This window comes from Synchytrium microbalum (assembly GCF_006535985.1).
Source record: "Synchytrium microbalum strain JEL517 chromosome Unknown SmJEL517_scf0012, whole genome shotgun sequence".
NCBI lineage: Eukaryota > Fungi > Chytridiomycota > Chytridiomycetes > Synchytriales > Synchytriaceae > Synchytrium > Synchytrium microbalum.
Genome location: NW_022158361.1, coordinates 352006 through 371852, shown reverse-complemented (window position 1 = coordinate 371852; position 19847 = coordinate 352006). Strand labels below are relative to the sequence as shown.

Below are 19847 nucleotides of genomic sequence, written 5' to 3'. Positions count from 1 at the left end.
AGTGCTTTTTTGTCACTGTTGTCAACAGAGGAAAGAAGGGACAGCTGAAAAGATTCGAGATGATGACTCTATATCCGTGTTTCACATGATAATTTATGATTCCAAACTTTTATTATATCTAAGGGACTGATCGCTTTCTTTCCACGCTCTCCCTTCCTTCTGTTGGCGACATTCAGTCAAGAACAAAAAAATAAGGAATGGCGACAAGACGCTAACGTCACAGCTTCATCTCTCTCTCAAGTACTAGAAGCACTCCTAAAATCAAGCACAACCATATCACCACAGCTTCGTCAAGCAGTGCAGGATACGCTTTTTGGGAACATACTACATCAGCAAGTAAATGCCCTACCGATAGCATCACATTCAGCAGCAATGTATTCGTGCTATTTGGCTTCAATCCTGTATGGGTCTCTGCAAATGTCTCGGCTGTCTGCTACTATTCGTGTGCTTGCTAATGGGTTGAATTGTGGAGATGAAGAGGTCAGTTCAGAAATACGATTCAATTTTGTGTCTTTAAGTTTTTTTTGGCTTAGATTTGAAGATGGGAGCATTGTTAGCATTGCATCTGACTTGTTTCTAACATGTGTTTAGGTCAAGAACGTATGCATAAACGCTTTAGAAATTTGTGAAACAATAATGCATCCTCGAGTTCCTACAACGGCTGTAAAAAGTACAATTGAAATCGGTGCTGGTGCACATGATGTGTTTGGAAGCAGCGCTTCTTATACAAGTCAACTACCAATGCCGCTGCAACAAGGACCACCAATCATGCAGCTACATAAAGCAGGAGAAGACGATGGTAGACTGAGAGCACTAGTACAGCAGCAAAGTACTGAAATGGTTGCATTATCCCCCGAAAAGCGAGAAATGCTAAAGACCTTTGATGATATAACGTCTAAATGGGCTGCGAGTACGCAGTCTAATGAGGCCTCTTCGAGTAGTAGTGGGGTGATGAGATCCACAGAGGTATTGCCTTTCTTTGAAGGAGGGTTTTTTGCACGACTTTTTCTAACACCATCGATTTTACTTAGGCTCCCAATACATCAACCATTCCAACATCAAACACGATCATAATGCCAGCAAGCAGCAGCACCGATACGTCTCCATTCAACAAACAACCAACAGCCACTTTTGAAGCAATCGTAGCAAAAAAACATGTACATCCATTTGCTGAGAACCCCATAGTAGCACCGTTATCGTCATCATTCTCAACTCCACAGGATCAAACTTCACGGAAACGACCCATGATTGAAGATGAGGGAGAGAGTGATGACGATGATGATATTGTCATTCCTCCTATATCGTTGGACGAAGATGAGGATGATGAAGAGATGGAGGAGGGCATTACTACATGATTCGCATAAGTTGTTTGGATGGCAAGTTAATTTATATTTCATTTTGGTATATATTTTAGATGAATAATGTACACACATAGTAGTAACAGCCAATAAGTTGTGCATCGTTCCTGTCTCACTTCTCGCACAAGTTTACCTTCGCACACAAGTCTACCTTCGGACACTATATGAGATCCCACTAACATCAACCAACTGGTCTTCCACCATCTTGTCCAATTGCTTCTTAAGCATCTCAACAGTGAGCTTGACGGGAAGCACATTGTTGATATGGAATTGAATCTTGTGGACATCACAATTTCCATGGTTTGTCAGGATTGCTTTCACCATGGCTAATGGCAAAAAAAGGCGTTCGCAGGAAATATCAAAACAATTTTCAAACAGTACTTACGAGCAACCATTCCAGCAATAGCAGGTGGCAAATCATCACCTTCTTCTTCAGCTTCCACATCCATATCATCTTCGGTGTATGTGATGTTTTGCTCTGGTGATGTTCGACCTATCGACCACCAAAAATAGGGTGAGGTAAATCCCAAACACACTAGAAGACAGTTACAAGCAAACAATACCATCAGGATCTCCTTCATTAGCTTTAACAAGCCGATACAAATCGTGTTCTGATTCCTCCAACACGCCATAACTAACCCAAGCTTGTAGCTTGCTTCGTAGAAAGCCTGGGGCGACATCCATTTGTGCTGCCAGTGTATCGACATACCACTGATCTTGATATATTGAAGGGAAGATTGTGTTAGTGTCGAAGAAAAAAAGTCACACTAAACCGTAGTGACGCATCTGTACCTCGTTCCTCAAACATTATAATCACAGCAGCAACAGGAACAGGGACTACGAATTCTCGTGTTACGCCTGAAACTTCCAATTCTAGTGTTGCTGTACCAAGAGCAGGCACAACATGAAACTCTTTCGGAGTTCGAGTTATTGCGAAAGCGTTACTGTAGTCGGTGAGATGTCTACGCAAAACCGCATTAATCGATTTGTGAGTAACGAAGTTTTTGGTTGTGCATACCTTTGAATCTCAGGTGGATAAACCATAGTCTCTGACGGCAACTTTGGCCAGAATAGACGAGATAAAACCATCGCGTGCAAATTCTAAAAAGACAAGTTGTGAGCCCAGAGCAAAGAAACCAAAGAAACAAAAATGTGATTCTTTACTGGAAGAGTTTCATGTTCACTATGAATCAACGCATCCACGCGTTTGGATTCCATGGCATCCTTCATCATCACATCGCACATTGACAGGGCAGATTCTCCAAACTTGACTTTGAGATACTCGAGTTGTTGAGCCTACATGACAAAAAAGACGACAATTTGGATACGGCGGATAGTCTATAGAACCATATTTCAATCTACCTCATCAGTAAAGTTATAATCCGTCTTTGCCAATAGCTTTTCCATCAACATGGATTGGAATTCTCTGGCAAAGACTTCCTTGTTTTCGTATATTTCGACCAACTTGGTCAGCTCTTCGCTGTTATCTGACTCTTTAGATCAGTGGAAGGTCAGAGTTGGCAAAAAAAGGCCCCCGCAGACAACAATCACACCTGGTGGTTCGTCCAAATCCATTCTCTTGTCTGCATCTCCCAACAGAATCTTGATGATGGATCTCACTGCATCATCACGACCTCTGTTTCAGCATTGAAAAGATGTATTCAGATAATCATCACTCTGAATGAAAACGCAAAGGAATACGTTCTTTACCTTAGGTATTGCTGTATAGGATCAGTGACTTTGACGAGCTGACCAGAAGGATCCAGCAAGTCCAGACACTTGATACTTGAGACATATAGCATGAGAATGTCGACAGTCAAAGCGCCATGATGAAGTAAACGACCTCTAGTCCTAACGACGTTACCAAAATGAGGACAGGGGGAAATCGAAAACAACGATGAAGAACACCTACGCAGTCCGAAAGGCTTCTCCGACAGCCCATTTTTGATCTGTCTTGGCGAGGCATGCCTACAACAACAAAAAAGACTGTTATGAAAGATTTTCTCAAGCCTGAACGAACAGGTACGTTGATGATACCTTGAGATCTTCTAAGGCTGGAAGGGAATCTGGATACGCAACTATTATATCGAATAGCTTTCGTGTTCTAAATGAGACGGAATATGATTTGAGGTTCGTGTCGTAGATGCAGACTCGTTTCGCTTAAGCCACACTCACAATGTATCACAGAATACACGATAAACGTGGTCTTCCAAACGTGTCTGCCATTGATTTAATGTCATCATCCCTATTAGTGGATTTAATAGTGGAGGCGGGAAAAATCCATACTCTTGTGGCAATGTGTTACCTTTCCTTCCACCAACAAGCAACTCCAACCATGGCAATATAGCTTTTGCCAACCAGCATAAGCATGGCTTCAAGAATGCCCGCTCGAAATCATCTCCACAGACATTAACGGCCTGATCTTCAACATACGAATACAACAATGTCTCTGCTTGCCCAAACACAATGTCCGATAACCCAAGCATGGATACGTGCTGGCACACTTTGACAAATCCCTCCATGAATGCGTATGCTGACTGAGGATCTACGTCTTCCTCTTCGTTATCGGTATTGATAAAGACACTCCAGTCCTCGAATTCTACGTCGGCGAGGGATATTAGAGGGTGTCGATTCTTTGATGGTGCGAATGTATCCGACATGGCAGATTGCGGTTGTATTGGTGAGGATCGTGGTGCGTTGGTGGTTACTGTTTCGTCGCGTTTTAGGAGGGTTTCGAGTCCTGGTGTTGATTGAGCCCATACTAATCTTCCAGCCATCGAGATTGACCTTTTCAGGTAAATCCGAGCTAGTTCGTGGAAGCTTAATGGCATTGATACACAGACTTGGGCACGAAATGCTCGTAATAGCCGTTGCGATGCCGTAGGGCTAGAGAAGAAACAACGAGGTGTTAGTCGATGTGTATTCGTTGTTTTGGCCAGCACGATACATACTTTGGCCAGGCGTTCAAACAGTGCAAGTAATGATCCAGTAAATCGTGTAAGTCCAGAAGTAGTTTCTGAAATGCATCCAATGAATCCTATAGGAACAAGGTCAAAACAATGTCCAAACATCAATGCCAGCGAATTCAAGCTCACTGGTCCGAGTTGGAATGCAGCAATCTTACTGCGACACGTATTCTGGACATCCTCTAACCAAAAAAATAAGCTTTAGTAAGTTTCAACTACAATAACAATAATCGCTTTGATACCCAAAAACGCGTCGAGCAAATGAGACTCCAAATGAGAGGATTCGAGCACTTCTAAAGCAGCTGTTACATAAGTATCATGTTTTCCATTCTTGAGAGCTTCAATGGCAAACTTCCAAGCTGTCACAGTGTCCATCGTCGTCATGGTTTTGTTGGATGCTTTGACAGAAGGCAGTTTTGGGTTTTATATGATACTTGGAAGCTCTGGAACTTTATGGTCTACGTGTCAATACGCGTCGAACGCAAGCAGGCACGATCTTTAAGCTTTTCTCTAGTTCTTTACCGCTCCCAGCTGACCGTTGAGGGCTGACAGACATTGAAAGATTCATTTGTGTATTGACTTGTAGCGACGATGACGGGCCATGGACAAATGAATTTACTGTATTTTGCTTCTGACTTTGAAGCTAGACGCTACCGACTCGTTGAACTGCCAAAAGAGATGGCAGATCTATTCGCATCAACATCATCATCGCCACCTGGAGCTGCAAATGAGACAAGGTTAAGTGCCGTTTGATTCAATCAGATTCCTCATGATTTTAATTCTGAATTATCTATATATCATAGTCTATTGATAAAAGGACATCCACACGACGAAGCAGTGCTCTGCACAGCAACATCAACACATTCCTTAAAGGATGTCCAAGTCTCAAACACCCTGCTGATTGCAAGACCCTCACCAGCCATTCCAACTCATATGACTGCATCTTCATTCGGAGAACACTTGGATGGAATAGAGGAAGAGGATTGTCTTGTCTATGAAGTACAGGACTCGCTCAACTCGTATTATGAGCTAGCTCAAGTTTTGCCACGGTTGGATCGATTACGTGATATGCTGATTCCTTCTGCTTTCAGAGGGCCTGAGGATGAAGAGGTAGAGTGTCTGAAGAAGTTTTGTTGGAAGCGAGACGCTGTGCTCGATGGCTTTAGTGATCCTTCCTGTTTTTGTTAGAACGACGCTGGAACCCTCTTCATAAAGAAACAAATCATGGAAACAATACAAGCTAGTCACTCTGAGATTGAAAGGGGATTGAAGGATCTACATGCTACAGAAATCAATGGTAAGTTAGTAACCTGTCGATCTTACCTCGTAGACCATGTTCTCATCTTTCAACTGCTCTCAGGATACTGTCGAATGATTGATCCCGAATACACGGAACGAATCCTCTCATTGATACTAAACACGGTTGTATCGGAGAACTTGGACTTGTCATGTGTGCCACTACAGACCTGCACGAAAGAATTGGCGGAAGACGATGTGCCAGACTATATGCTGGCCCATATCTTGGATTCGTTTTCTTCGTCAGTGGATGGTACGGTTGATACAAACATAATGTCTCGCGCAGCATACGCTCATCCCAGGGGTATTTTTGCTAGTGGCCTTGCAACGCTATACTCTATCAAAGGACAAGATATCTACCTTCTTTGGAATTCAGTTGCTGGCTTCGGCTCATGTATGTGTAAACGCTGCAGTGAGTTGGTCACCTCGTAGAGGAACACTGACGCCACTCCATACAGCCCAAGCAATGGCAACTTGAGGACTTCATGGAAGCCTGGAAGGAGCGTGTCTTGGATCTGACAGACGTGTCACTTGATCTGTTGAGGGTAAAGACCAAAACGTTCCTGCATCTACTACGTTCAACTCATGGCCTTTTCTTGCTCATCTCATCAACATCTCTCGACCATAGGGCTCCTTCCTGAAGGAGACTACACCATTGGGAGTAGTGTATCTCAAATACTACCCAAAACATGTCGTATCATCCATGGACGCCAAGTCTCGATTCGAGTACCTGTTCTCGACTCGAGCACGGTGGACATTGGATGAGATCATCCCCTATATAGAAGATCTAGCAGCTGATAAGAAGAAACTAGACGTGCTGCTCTTGAAGTTTGCTCGTGCTAGTGGAAGTGGAATAAATACCACTTATAGCTCTCGATTTGCAACAGTTGGTAAATGAGTTTGTGTGTACATACGTAAATCTTTGATTTCAAAATGTTTATATTTCCGTGTATTAAATACAACTGTATTTGCATGCAAAACTAATTATACTGATGGTTGGGCTCTACTAGTATCTGAACCCTTCACTGTTTTTGAAGACTGTTTAGCATATTCAGTCTTGACCCAATCTGCTGCCTTTGCATCATACTGTTTACTTATAGCATCAATGATCCTCGTATCAAGTGGCTCATCCCCTGATCGGGCCATTTCAACCACATCCTGCCAGTATTCCGTACCACCCTGAATCAATCTCACCACATCTCTCGGCGTTGCCAAACTACCTTTACTGGCCTCCAAACATGCCTTGACACCATCTATATCTCCCAGACACGCATAGCCATATCTAATAGCAGCATACATCTGACTCTGCTGCTTGGACGTCAGCTCATCGACAGCCACCACTTCCAAGCTGCTTCCCTTTTCACCAGCCATACGCGCCAACGCCATTGCAACTTTGGCCGTTACCCCTCTGTCTCGATGATGCAGTCGTAACGCATCTAGTGCACCCGCAGCTTTACTACCCTCGCGTGCTTTTGCATACATCAACACCTTGGCCTCCTCCAATTCAGCCCAGTTGGAATCGGCATCCTTCCACGACTCGATTATATGTCTGGCCTCATCAAACTGTTCCAGCTCTATATGTGCTTCGACCGCTAATCGTTCCATCCCTAGCGGTAGTTTCGTCTTCTTGTCTTTGGGCGCGACAGACGCCAAGATGGATATCACGGCGTTATAGTCCCGTAGCTTCATATATAGAATTTGCTCGTAAAAGGAGGTGCTGAGTGATGGTTTACATCCGTTATCGAGTGCGATCTTTTTAACGTGTTGGAACTCGGTCACGTTTCCGGATTGGGCTAGTGGGAGGAGGATACAGTTGTAAAACTCGATGGTTGTGAGCTTTTTGATGGATTTACGGGTCGTTAGCGTGTCTAGAGCTTCTTGTACGTGTCCTGCTCTGGCGAGACATGCGACTAGCAGGTTTACACCCGTTCGTGGATTTATGGATCTGTCGCTACGGATCATGTATGCTATTTCATTGTATATCCTCTTGGTGGAAGCCACGTTGCCCTCCTGAAAACAAGAGTATATGTGAGCTTTCCACATTTAAAAAAAATTGAACTTCGTCCTTGTTACAACAACCCAGCAATACTTACATCGGAAGCGACCTTCATCATATTCACGAGCACATCTAGAGTAGGCAATTTACCAGCCCTCTCCATAGCATCAGCTATAATATGTGCTCTTGATGGGTCATTGTTCAATAACAAGTCGAAATGTCGGGCATCTAACTCCGTCACCATATCTGTAGACGCTATCCCAGAAAAGATTTTCCAGGCTCTATGTGTATCTTTGTCTAATAATGCCTGCTTTATACGTGTCGACGGATGGAAAGACGACCTTGATGGTGATGATACTGTAGTTGCCAGTCCTCTGGATGGCAGTTTGATATGAAGACGAACATGATTACTGGTTGATGCGGATGCGGCTGTGGCGATGCTAGATACTGCTCTCCTTGCTGACATGGCTTCTATATTGTTTTTGATGAGCTCGACGAAAATGTGATATCTTAACATGTGAGTGTGGACGAATGATGTAGAAATCCATTGCATTGGCAAAAGGTAGTGTGTTGATAGTAATGCGTCTAGATCTATGCCAATAGCGTCAAAATATCACGTCGAAACACGCTCATCACCCGTTTATACCGGTTTTTGAAATCTGAACCTCTGCGAAACGACGTTGGGGCTTTATGGGACCTGAGACCGGACAGACCTGAAAAATGAAGATAAGCTTGAGAATCTACCAGCTGATAAAGTGTTCAAATATTTCCCCTTTCGTTTTGGCAGTGGTTTGTGGCCATCATGTTAATTCGTCCATGAATCGATCACTTACTGAGTTGCATAATGGCGTGGCTGTATAATATCTTGAAGGGCAATCTTTACAATACTGTTAGCATTCGGTTGCTGTACACTCCTCATGTGTGTGTTTCTCTGGAGTACCAACATTTTGAACGACAAGACGCAACTCAATATAGCACAAACAGTGGGCTCCCGATGACTTAGAGCCAGCGTCAAGGAACGTCGCTTGGACGCAATCAAATCATTGACGTCAATATCGTCTCGTGTATGGACCCAGATCTCGCGTTTGACTACCTATTCTCGGGACAGATGTCGCGCCCTGCAGCGATGCGAATCGAAAATCCATATCTTTTCGGTACATATTGCTTGTATTCCCATGCAAAACTATAAATTATTATACAATTCTCCAACTATCGGAGCTCTTCAATGTCGCAGAAGGCACCTTCAGCATAGCAGATTGAATCGTGTCCCAATCGGCTGCTTCTGCACCGTACTTTTGACTTACAGCATTAATGATTCTTGGATCAAGAGGCTGATCTTTACTCGACCTGGCCATCTCAACCACATCCTGCCAATCTTCGGTACCAACAGGCGACCACATCTCTCAGTGACACTGTGCTCTCTTTGGTAATATTTAAACATGCCTTGACACCATTGATATCTCCGAGAATTGCGTATCCGCATCTGATAGCTGCATATATCTCTGTTTTGCGCTTTCGGTGTCAACTCAACGGCAGCCACCAGATCCAACCGACTTCCCTTTTCACCTGTCATGCGGGCCAAGGCTTTCGATACATTGTGTGATATAGGTCGTTGTGGTTGACGGAGCCTTAGTGCGTTCAAAACGTTTATGGCTTTACTTTCATCGTGCATCTTCAGATATAGCGACACCTTCGCCTCTTCCAACTCCGACATTGGCTACTTCCCCTCTCCATGATTTCGAGCAGCAGACATACCAGCACCAGGTATGCGATCAAGGCATTCAAGAGCACGGGCTCGATTCAAGAGAGGTGCTAAGAGAGTGAGCAGTTTCAGTGTATATGCAAACAAAATGCAAGCAATGTCGTAGAAGATGATTAAGCAAAACTGCTCAGCTTGCAGGGCACCCAAGATTAGACGTTTGCAATCCTCCAATCCTCGATTCACATTCAGCCATCCAACATCCCTTCCACCACAAAGGCCGTTCATGCTCACAAGGTACGGCACTGTAAGGGTTGAGGTTGATGTCACCATACGTTGTGTCGTAATACTGGTCGTTTGCGCTTCAAAACTGCAGCATACACGTAACTGTCTAGCGATACCCTCTAAAACCAACCAAATGTTCGCGCCTTGATGCCAACATTGAAACGAGACAAGACTTGCAACTCCATTCACAATCCAAACTTCCAAAAAAAGACACAAACACCATATAACTTTCAAAGTTTTCTTGAAAAAAGCCAACTACTATGCACAATAAATCTGTTTCACAGATCTCTACTTGTTTTCCTCTTCCTGACGTGCCTTTATGAGTGAAACAACATCCTCATCTTTGAGCAATTGATCGATTTCAGCTGGCTTGTATGCATGATATACGATTTCACCCTTTGCGTTTCGGTGCAGAGTAGCGAATTCCACTAGAAGAAGGTTCACAAAAGGTGTGAGCATTAAGAACGTGAGTTCCTCAAGAAGCGAGAAAAAAAGCATAGCAGTTGGTATAGAAATCGCTCTACGAGCACAGCACTCCGAAACTCACACTTTTCACTCCCCAACGAAGTAGAATCCATAGTCTTGCTCAAAACTTTCACAGCAAGACTCTTTGCATCCTTCAAAGTCATTCCAGTCTCTTTATAGTCCTGTTTGAGGATACTTGCAGCATTGGTCGAGTTGGCACCAATACAGTTTGCCTTCCATCCGGAATAGTTTCCAGAGGGATCTGAATGGTAGAGCTGGAATCCAAAGTGGGCGTCATATCCGGCATACAGGAAGGATACGCCGAATGGTCGTAGACCTAGATGGTGATGGTGAGTTGTGAGTAACGGCATTTAACAAGAGATACCACCTGTTTTTTGCTTTTCGACTTTGATAGAGTTCCACACATTACCTCCATATTGCGTATACCCTTGTTTTAAATCACACAATTTCTGAACCAGCTGTTCGACAGGGATTGGTTCATCGTATGTAAACAAGTATTGTTGAGCTTGCGTTCGTGCATAGTTGATGAGGGTGTTTGCATCAGCTGTGATACCAGCGACACCACAGCACATATGGCTAGTAAAGAGTAGATGATATCAGTATGCGAGGATACATTTTTTCATTCAACACTACGCAACCCATCTGATCCAAACACACACGAAGGGAACCAACACCCCACACCACAACACAACGAGTAATAAATATTCCCAGATAATAATCGAAAGAAGCTTACTCGTTAATCAAGTAAATCTTTTCATGCGAGACGGATTGTTCCAACAGCTTTGATGTGACCTTCTTTTCAGCAGCGAGAACGATGCCATCTTCAGCGAGTATACCGAGTGCTGTTCCTGCATGCGAGATAGCTTCCATGGCATATTCTACCTGATATAATCGACCTGCAAACATACAGTAGACAAGTTAAAAGAGCTCATCTTGTTATTAAATCAATACCTTTCAACATACCTTCAGGTGAGAATATGGTAGTCCTGGAATCATATCGACGAGCCATGAATGCGTGTGGATTATTATATTAATATTCTGGTCGCGAGTCCCTTTGTCTGGTTGTCGAATGATACCAAGTTTGTTGGAAGGAGCAAAGTGACGCGTCGACGACTACGAATTGGTGTATATGAAACGGAGAGGTTTCATTAGCTGGAAGAGTAGTAATCATATGGAATTAAATACAAGAAATTGAAGCGTTGAATCTCTCGACGTGTCTGTGGGTGGTGAGAGCTCAAATATTGGAGTGTCTTGTAGTCGTCTAAACACCAAGAAACGGAACGTTCCTTGGGATGATCCAGCTAGAAACAAGCCCTTCTCTCGTTATGTTAAGCGTCAACATGCGACCTTTGTTGCTTTTCAAATGAATTGAGAGCATCACTTACACAACCGTGAATACTTGATTGATTTGATTATCGAAACACGATGCTTTATTTCTATCCAGCTTTTCAACAACAAGTTGTCCATTATGAAAACAACAGCTATACTCTGCCTATTATGACGACCTGATATAGCATTCCACATCCTCCTGCAACACACCAATCTTCTTGATCACATTATTCACCCTCTCCTTCAACAATCCACTCGACTTTGGTACTTTTCGACCATCTGCAGTACTCCTGACCTCTTCGACAATGCCCTCAGTCAATTCACCAGAAAAGACCCAACAGAGAAGACCCAACTTCCACCCTCAATCTCGAATCGACAAGCACTCATAGCCCCTTGAGACATGAGTGATGCCAGTAGTGCAGCACCTGAGAATCCTTGGTTGGGCTGCTCATAACGCAAGTGTTTTAACTTGTTGAGGGTCGTGATGATACTGTATAGCAGATCACTCACTAGAAGATATTTGCCAACCAGAGTATAAGGCTCACGAGATTCGGACATGATTTTACTATATGAGAGATCCATCAATGGGAAGCTCTCCACGGTTGGCGTACAGAGCCAAGAGCTCAAATTGACTGCCTCGAGCCTTCATAAATGATACCAAGTTCACATCTGCAGCTTGTCTGACATTGATGTGGAGTTCCTTCAAAGCAGCTGCGTGTTCGTGTTCTAATACTTGGGCATTTAAAGTATAATTATTGTTTTAATATCGTCCTACACATTTCCAGTACTTTGAGTGAGCTCGAAATAATCCAATCAATCTGGGGAGGTGGTCGCTTTGGACTAGTTGTGGTTTTGAATCCCATTGATCGAATCCCGTTTAGCTCAGTGGTAGAGCATTGCTCTTATGTGTAAGAATATACGCAACTTGTGTCAAGCAAATGTCGCGAGTTCGACCCTCGCAATGGGAAAGCTTTTTGTAATCTAGTTCTGAAGAATAAATTCAAAGGTTTTGTTTCTCTGGGTTTTTGAGGGAGTTGCGCTTGGACGTGCGAGTAAAATAGTATGTACAGCAGACTCATGCTAGGATACCTGTGCCTGCAGAAGGTGAGTGTTTTAGTAAAGGGAAAAAACCATCCTGTCTGAACCACATTACACTATCACCTTTTCCCTTCTCATAGACGACATTGATACAATCAGGAGTTCTTCCAAACAAATCAAGCCTGTGGGCTTGAGTTAAAACGAGAAATATAGCGTGGTGTCAGTTTCAGCATTTCTGACGAATGTGTTCGACATTGACGCGATGCATCTCGTCCACACCAAAGAGGCCTATTCGTTAGGACAGTCCGTTAAATCCGAAGCATCTGGCGTGGCTACAATAGCCCAATTCGAACCTTGACTTGAGTACTTGTTTCTTCTTGTTTAACCAAGATAGCAAGAGTCAGCGAAAAGAAATGTTTTGTGAATCGTAATGTAACATTATGAGCATGCTTCTTCTTTGTATCATACAACCCGTGATGCCACAAATGTTGAGAATGGTGTGCCTGTACCTCTCCTGTGTCTCGTTCTTACGACTCAAATTGACCTTCATGCTGTCTCAGAACTTCAGCCCCTAGAAAGCACCACAATTAAAATAGCGGCCCAGGCTCTTTTACTGAGATTGGCCGTGCAAACAAGATACTCAGCTCCTGTCGTAAGAACAACGACCTTGCACTTTTTCGAGCTAAACCTTTCTGGGGTGATGCTTTGCTTTCAATATTGGATTCAGAGCTATGAGCTATAAGGAGTTGAGTGGATGATCAGAAGTCCTTGATGACCAGACAATATGTATCAAGAGACTTTGTATACATTTTTGGTCATCAATCGTGCTTAATTTCCTCCTTCAAGATCTACGTCTGTATCGTGGGCAGGACGTTGCAACATCTTCGTTTCAATTTCACGCTGCGTATTGCAAATTAAGGGTTGAATTGTGAGACTTTCCAGCAAAAAAAAACATGCGGCCCCAGAAAGAGCTAACCCCTTGTCAAGAAGAAATGGGTGATCCTCATTCGTAGTCCGCTCCGCTTGACAACCAAGAATGTACTCTCAATACCACACCAGGAGAGTACGATCGACTGGAAACAGGGTTCATCTCATCTTGACATTTTAGGATCAGCAAGAAGACTGCCGTGCATCATCTTTGCTAAACAACTGACAACTCGTCATATAAACTCCAATCTCATCATGGCCTCACAGATGCACAGACCTATCTTTATTAACATCTGCACATGCCGTACTTCCACTCTTGTAAACACACAATTCTAAGTTCAAATCCACGAGCAGCTACACCCAATGTGAGGAGTAGGTTCTTCAACAGATCACTTGCTGAAGGTTGTCATATAAAGGCAAATGCAACCGTTTTTGTTTTGTTGGCCGAGATGCTGACTTGACTCTCATCGTCCTTGGACAACATTTACTGCCTCACTGCTTCTGCTCTGTTGATCTGCACCTCACGATTCCTATTCAGCACAATCCTAAAAAACCCCCCCAACCAAGCACCACTTGAATCTTGGAATCAAACCTTCGTTCCTTCCACGTGTCTTCCAAACATGTCAACATCAATGTAAAGAAATTTGCAGACTTGACGACCACTGTATTAACAAACCAAACGAGTACAACAGAGCCATCCCACAAGACTATCGTTTCCGTTGCTTATTAGCATGTTTCTTCTTTGCATCATCTACAGCCCGTGATGCGACAATCGTCGGTAGCAATGTGCTTGTACCTATGTCAAGGGGGAAGTAAAAAAGTGAACACAAAACGACATTGGGTATATCCTCGTGCCACTTTTTTTGGCCTATCCTCGTGCCACTTTTTTTAGCCTGCTTACCTTCATTCTGCATCAAAACTTCAGGCAACCCTTCCACAACTCCACTTGTCAAATAACGACCCGATACACCTTTTGGAAGTATCGGCTGTGCCAACAAGACATTCAGTTCCTGTCGCAGTGATCGTAATCCAGCCCTTTTGCGAGCTAGACCTTTCTTGGAAACTGCTTTGCTTTCAGTATCTGATTCAGAGCTTCGTAATAATGGTGGATGATTAGATGTGCTTGATGACGAGAGAGTATTCTCTGAATGAGAATTCATCTTATTTTGTTCATCACAACGTGCATACCTTCCACCTTCAAGATCAATGCCTGCATCTTCAGCAGTTTTCTTGAGCCATTTCTTTTCATGTTCGCTCTATGGGCAGGTTCGCATAGTTGAGGTGTGAGATGTCGTAGCGAAAAGAAAAATCAACAAAGAATCCTTTTACCTTGTCAAGTTTATGCTCCTCATCATTGATCTGCTTCACTAGCAGCAGCCTCTTCTCAATGCCTCGCATGAGAGTACGATCAACTGGAAACAGGTCCATGTCGTCTATTTAAACAAAGAGATGTTAGAGCTGCGCAAAACACGAAGTTTGATATTGGTGGCAATTCACCTTTTCCTAACAGATGACAAATCCTCTTATAAACCCCAACTTCATCAGGACTACACAGCACCACCGAAATACCATCTTTAACATCTCCACGTGCCGTTCTTCCACTGCGATGCACATACAATTCAGCAGTTCTAGGCAGCTGATAATGAACTACATGCTCCACATGTGGGATATCAAGTCCACGAGCAGCGGCATCTGATGCAAAAAGCACTGTTTTAGGATTCGAAATGAATTTATCTAGGTTCTTGAGACGTTGGCGTTGTTGCATTTCGGCGTGGAAGCCCATGGCGGGTATGTTCAAGAGAGTGAATATGGGGACGAGACGACGGATGGCGTCGATCGAGTTTACGAAGACGAGGGTTCGGCCGGGGTATCGGATTAGTAGGTAGTATAAGTAGGCGTCCTATGAAAAGTTTGAAGTAAGAAATAGTCTTGTGTAGTGGAGAAAGAAAGGATTTGCCAGAGGCTCCATACCTTGTCAGTCAATAAACATTCTATACGCGTCTCTGTAATCTTCTTGGCCATGGCTGACTTGATGCAATTTACATATTCTGGGTTTGGATCACGGAATTCTAATCTTCCCAGTAGTTCCTCTGTTCGGAAAAAGTTTCAACAAATTTTAATGCAGAACTACCAGCAAGCATGCATATTCAATACGTACTCATACTAGGTCCTTCAAAAGACCCCTTATTCGACTTTTTCAGTTTACGTTTAAGTCTAGCATCTTGTATCAACGTCGCAGAAAACACAAATGTTTGTCGGGGTGCCGGCCTGACCTCATCGTCTTCGCTGCCAACATCCATGGTCTCGGTGTAGTCAACGTCATTGGTAATTCTACAAGAATTGAGGTGTGAGAAGAGAATTAAGGGTCTATTTCGAAAAGGCAAAACAACATGAAGAATATCGTCGTATGAAAGTATACTCACTTTCGCTTGAAAGACAATGCTCTCAAGATATGCTCCAAGTCACGGAAATGACCAGCTTCCAACATTCGATCTGCTTCATCCAATACGAGGAACTTGATTTGGCGTAGTCGTGTCAAGATTCCTTCATCCTGGTGATGGGGAAAACGTTAGTTCCAGTTGCGGGACAAGAAGCCGAGCCATTAAGCAAGAAGCGAACCAACCTTGGTAGACAACTCCCACAAACGACCAGGTGTAGCAACAATAATATGAGGTCGACTCCTCAACAACCGTTCTTGTTTGTATGTCGACATACCACCCACCAAAGCAATAATATGAATATGCGTATTCACTTTCGCCACATTGTTTAAATGTTCAGCTACTTGTAAAGCCAGTTCACGCGTTGGTGTTAATATTAATGCTTGTAGTGTAGCATTCTTGTCTCGTTTCGTGAGGATGGATGGTGTTGAGGTGATTATGGATTGGAGGATTGGGAGGCCGAATGCTAGTGTTTTACCAGATCCCTGTTTGTGGTATGGAAAAGTGAGCAGACGTGGTGCAAAAAAACAACTGGTTCATACTGTAGTACCGTTTCTGCAGCTCCAATAACGTCACGTTCCGATTGCAATGCTATAGGCAACACTGCAGACTGTATCTCTGTGGGTGTGCCGAATTTCTGTTCTTGCAGACCACGTAATAGTGGTGCAGACAGTTGTAGTGGTAGCCATGCTGACATATCTGTACCTGACGAGGAAGTGCCGTTATTGAGGCAAGCCAAAACGCGGATGTTGTAGAAGAGCTAAGTCGTACCTTCGTCAGATAATGCTCCAACTCTTTTCGTTACCACATCTGATTGCTCATTATCAGCTCCTGGCGCATCTTCTTCATCAGATGTTTCGCCGTGTTCTTCATCATCGTCAACATCAGTCCAATTCTCGCTACCGTCTTCATCTGCATCATCTGCAGCGACAAGATTAGACTTGGCACTTTCAGCTTCTGGTTCTTCAAAGTCATCTACAGCCATAAAGTCCTCTGGATTCGGTAATGGCTCTTCGGGTGCAGCTGGTTTCCCTTTAGATAGAGGTCGAGTTGCCTAAAGAAATGAACATGTCAATTCCACGACACAACATGTCAAGTTTTTTTTGTGCTAATGGTGCAGCATCACATCCTGATATCACTTCAACCCATACCTTAAACTTGACAACCTTACCACCACCTTCCACTTCCTCATAGACGACATTGACGCCATCAAGTTCTTCTAGACAATAAAAGCCAGAATCGTCTGCACTGGCAAAGACGTCAGCTGAAGTGTGAACTTCAGACCACGGTAAACTATTCGCGTCCATATATTCTACAGGATCTGATGCATCTGATGGTGGTTTAGCGGGTATTGCCTTTTTCTTTTTGGATTTGACCTTTTTCTTCTTGTTTTGGTGAGCAGGTTCGTCTTGATCCTCTGCTATAGGTTTAACTGGCTGAGGAACCTTCTAGCAGATTTAAAAAATATGTTAAAAAGGAGATCCAACTCTATCTTCGAGCGACCGCTATGTTGCCAAACCTTGAAATGTATGGTCGTTCCTCCAGTTTCATTCTTGATGTATTCGACATCGACGCCATCAATCTCTTCCAGACCAAAGAAGCCACCTTCATTAGCCCCGTCCGTGAAATCCCAAGCGTCTGGCGTTGGTACAGTAGTCCAATCCAAGTCGTGGCCTGGTTGAACACTTTTTTGTCGAAGTGCTTTTGAGATTCGTTTACGCTTGTTTCCTGCTGAAGGAGCTGGAGCTGGGTCGTCATTTGTTGGCTTCATATTTGGCTCCAGTGAATGAGCTTGGATCTAGTTTATGAAACGACAGGGAATTGTCAATAGTTTTTTTTGCAAAACACACTAGTCCCAAAACAAATCACGTTTAATGGTTGAAGAGCTATAAAGTCAATTTGATCGCGGTAAACAACTTATATTCGACGATTGATCCAGAGCGGAAGGTTGAACGACGTGAACAAGAACCATACATGTAAGCTCTGAATGATGTTGGGGTTTCTTTACAACTTCATCATGTCTACTATTACTAACTGCATACAAACTACATACCAAGATTGAGCAATCCACTATACAAATAATGAGTTCCACTGCCCTCTCAAGCGCCCGATTGTCTCTCTTAGCTGCACATCTGGCATCAAACGAGACCCACGAACACCATCAGAGTGTCACAACATCAAACACTGCCAGTGCATCTAGTCTGGCTGTAGGACTCGCTGTAAATGATGCAAGCTCCGATACCGTATCTGCTGCATCAAAGAAGACAACTCCTTCGGTAACCGTCCCTGGATACGGAGTACATTTTGATCGAAACAAGACTCCAAACTTGCGAATGCCCAGACCACCTACTTTTGCTAGTTTGGTATATACTCGGTTTGCGTGCCTGCTCATACTACCCGGGAGACGGACTGCTCACTTCTCTTGAACACCTTGTTACATAGGAAGAAGAACGTCTGCACAGGAAACGCAGACTGGTCTTGTCTTTGAGAATCTTTGCCAAGTTTGGATATGGTGACGAAAGTATGTTCTGGAACGAAAGGCATGGCAGGAAGGACTGTTTGATGCCAAAGACGAACGTGTTTGAACAAACCCACCTTCTGACCTCCTCATATCCACTTGACAGATCACGCAGGACATATCACCGTTCGTGATCCAATTCTTACAGATGCCTTCTGGGTCAACCCACTTGGTATGTACCAAAATACGTCACAGCTACTATACATTTACACCTTCTTCTCGATTAGGTACCCACTTCTCGTTGATGAAAGTCTCGGACTTGCTACTCGTCAGCCACGACGGAGTCGTATTGGAAGGAACTGGACCTTTGAACGGTCCTGCATTCGTCATTCACTCGTCGATTCACAAGGCTTTCCCAAAGGTACAGCTTGTTCAGCTTCAAATCTTGTCGTGAGCTAACTCGGTGTGTGTTAGATTCACGGTGTATGCCATGCACACTCTATGTATGGCAAAGCATGGGCTGCATTACATCGTAAACTGGATCCCATTACACAGGTACCAAACCATATTATACGCGGCTTCCGTCTTTTTTTGGTTGTCGATTTGTGGTTCCAGACTGATTCTTTGTCTAATCGAAATTATCACACCCCAGGATGCATGTGCCATATACGAACGCCACGACATCTTCGTTGGAGACCCCAATGTTGTCAGCGTCGAAGAAGGCGAAAAGATAGCAGAGACGTTGGCAAACTGTAAAGCTGGTGGTCTGGGTCTCTTCCTTACAGTATGTATCGGACTGATTATTTAATGGGCTTTTTGCCATTCTTTCATTATGCCATTGTCGTGTGCTGTTGATTCTGGAGGGACCCGACAACGGTAATTTAACAAACTAATATCTTTCGCCTCTCAACATGCAGAATCACGGATTGCTAACTGTAGGAAACACAGTCGATGAGGCTACGCAAGCTTTCATTACGTGAGTTCCCATCGGTTTTGTATTTGTCATGAATCATCCCGCACATTTCTCATATTTTTTCTGCAGTATGGAAAAGGCAGCACAATGCCAGCTCCTTGCAGAAGCCAGTGCCACACCTCCCATTTTGATTGATCACGAGACAGCAGTGAAAACACGTCAGCAATTAGCTGATCCCGTCTTCAAGTGGTTTCAAGCTCAAGGTACATACGATGTTGCTTTGAGGGAGAAGGGCGATGCTTTTGAATAGATGAATAGCTAGTGTACTGTTGCTACTTTGCTAGTTGAAACTACATATGGGGTTATGAGATGATACTTTCAGTTCGACGCGTGTAACGAGACCAAAAAAAGTGGACGATTTTGAAATTCAACATGGACAAGGCCATTGAGGTTTACACTGCCAACGTTGTAACATTCGGTTTACAACACCATCTATATCAAACTACTGATTTTACTATGCGAAACCACTCGAGTACTAGACAAATTAACTATAGACAACCAACTATCACTACGCAACCACAACCGGCGCAAGCCTCCACACTCCCTCCTCATACGCCTTCTTCCACTCCCCCAACGTCTCATCCCCAAACCTCCACTC

General features: G+C 43.7%; 4 protein-coding genes across 4 annotated transcripts; 1 reads left to right on the top strand and 3 right to left on the bottom strand.

Annotated features, from left to right (window-relative positions):
• Window positions 1-1505: 1505 nt before the first annotated feature.
• Window positions 1506-4699, bottom strand: SmJEL517_g02748 (uncharacterized protein; the record flags this gene model as incomplete). The annotated part of the gene is made up of 16 exons (XM_031168676.1): window positions 1506-1684; window positions 1744-1851; window positions 1922-2074; window positions 2151-2320; window positions 2377-2459; window positions 2523-2654; window positions 2721-2851; window positions 2912-2994; window positions 3069-3209; window positions 3271-3326; window positions 3396-3462; window positions 3534-3603; window positions 3664-4244; window positions 4310-4395; window positions 4454-4506; window positions 4567-4699. 16 exons carry the CDS (start codon window positions 4697-4699, stop codon window positions 1506-1508), a joined length of 2226 nt encoding a protein of 741 aa, XP_031025359.1.
• A 216-nt stretch (window positions 4700-4915) lies between these two features.
• SmJEL517_g02747 (uncharacterized protein) lies at window positions 4916-6518 on the top strand (the record flags this gene model as incomplete). Its single annotated transcript, XM_031168675.1, has 7 exons — window positions 4916-5061; window positions 5128-5434; window positions 5513-5621; window positions 5685-5873; window positions 5938-6014; window positions 6079-6165; window positions 6249-6518. 7 exons carry the CDS (start codon window positions 4916-4918, stop codon window positions 6516-6518), a joined length of 1185 nt encoding a protein of 394 aa, XP_031025365.1.
• A 3370-nt stretch (window positions 6519-9888) lies between these two features.
• SmJEL517_g02746 (uncharacterized protein) lies at window positions 9889-11095 on the bottom strand (the record flags this gene model as incomplete). The annotated part of the gene is made up of 5 exons (XM_031168674.1): window positions 9889-10028; window positions 10148-10402; window positions 10496-10662; window positions 10820-10982; window positions 11050-11095. 5 exons carry the CDS (start codon window positions 11093-11095, stop codon window positions 9889-9891), a joined length of 771 nt encoding a protein of 256 aa, XP_031025364.1.
• Window positions 11096-14087: 2992 nt separating this feature from the next.
• On the bottom strand, window positions 14088-17589 carry SmJEL517_g02745 (uncharacterized protein; the record flags this gene model as incomplete). The annotated part of the gene is made up of 13 exons (XM_031168673.1): window positions 14088-14176; window positions 14282-14502; window positions 14569-14636; window positions 14710-14813; window positions 14878-15280; window positions 15352-15470; window positions 15539-15711; window positions 15804-15931; window positions 16004-16303; window positions 16369-16523; window positions 16590-16872; window positions 16970-17266; window positions 17338-17589. The coding sequence occupies 13 exons, from the start codon at window positions 17587-17589 to the stop codon at window positions 14088-14090; spliced, it is 2592 nt and encodes an 863-aa protein (XP_031025367.1).
• Window positions 17590-19847: the final 2258 nt, after the last annotated feature.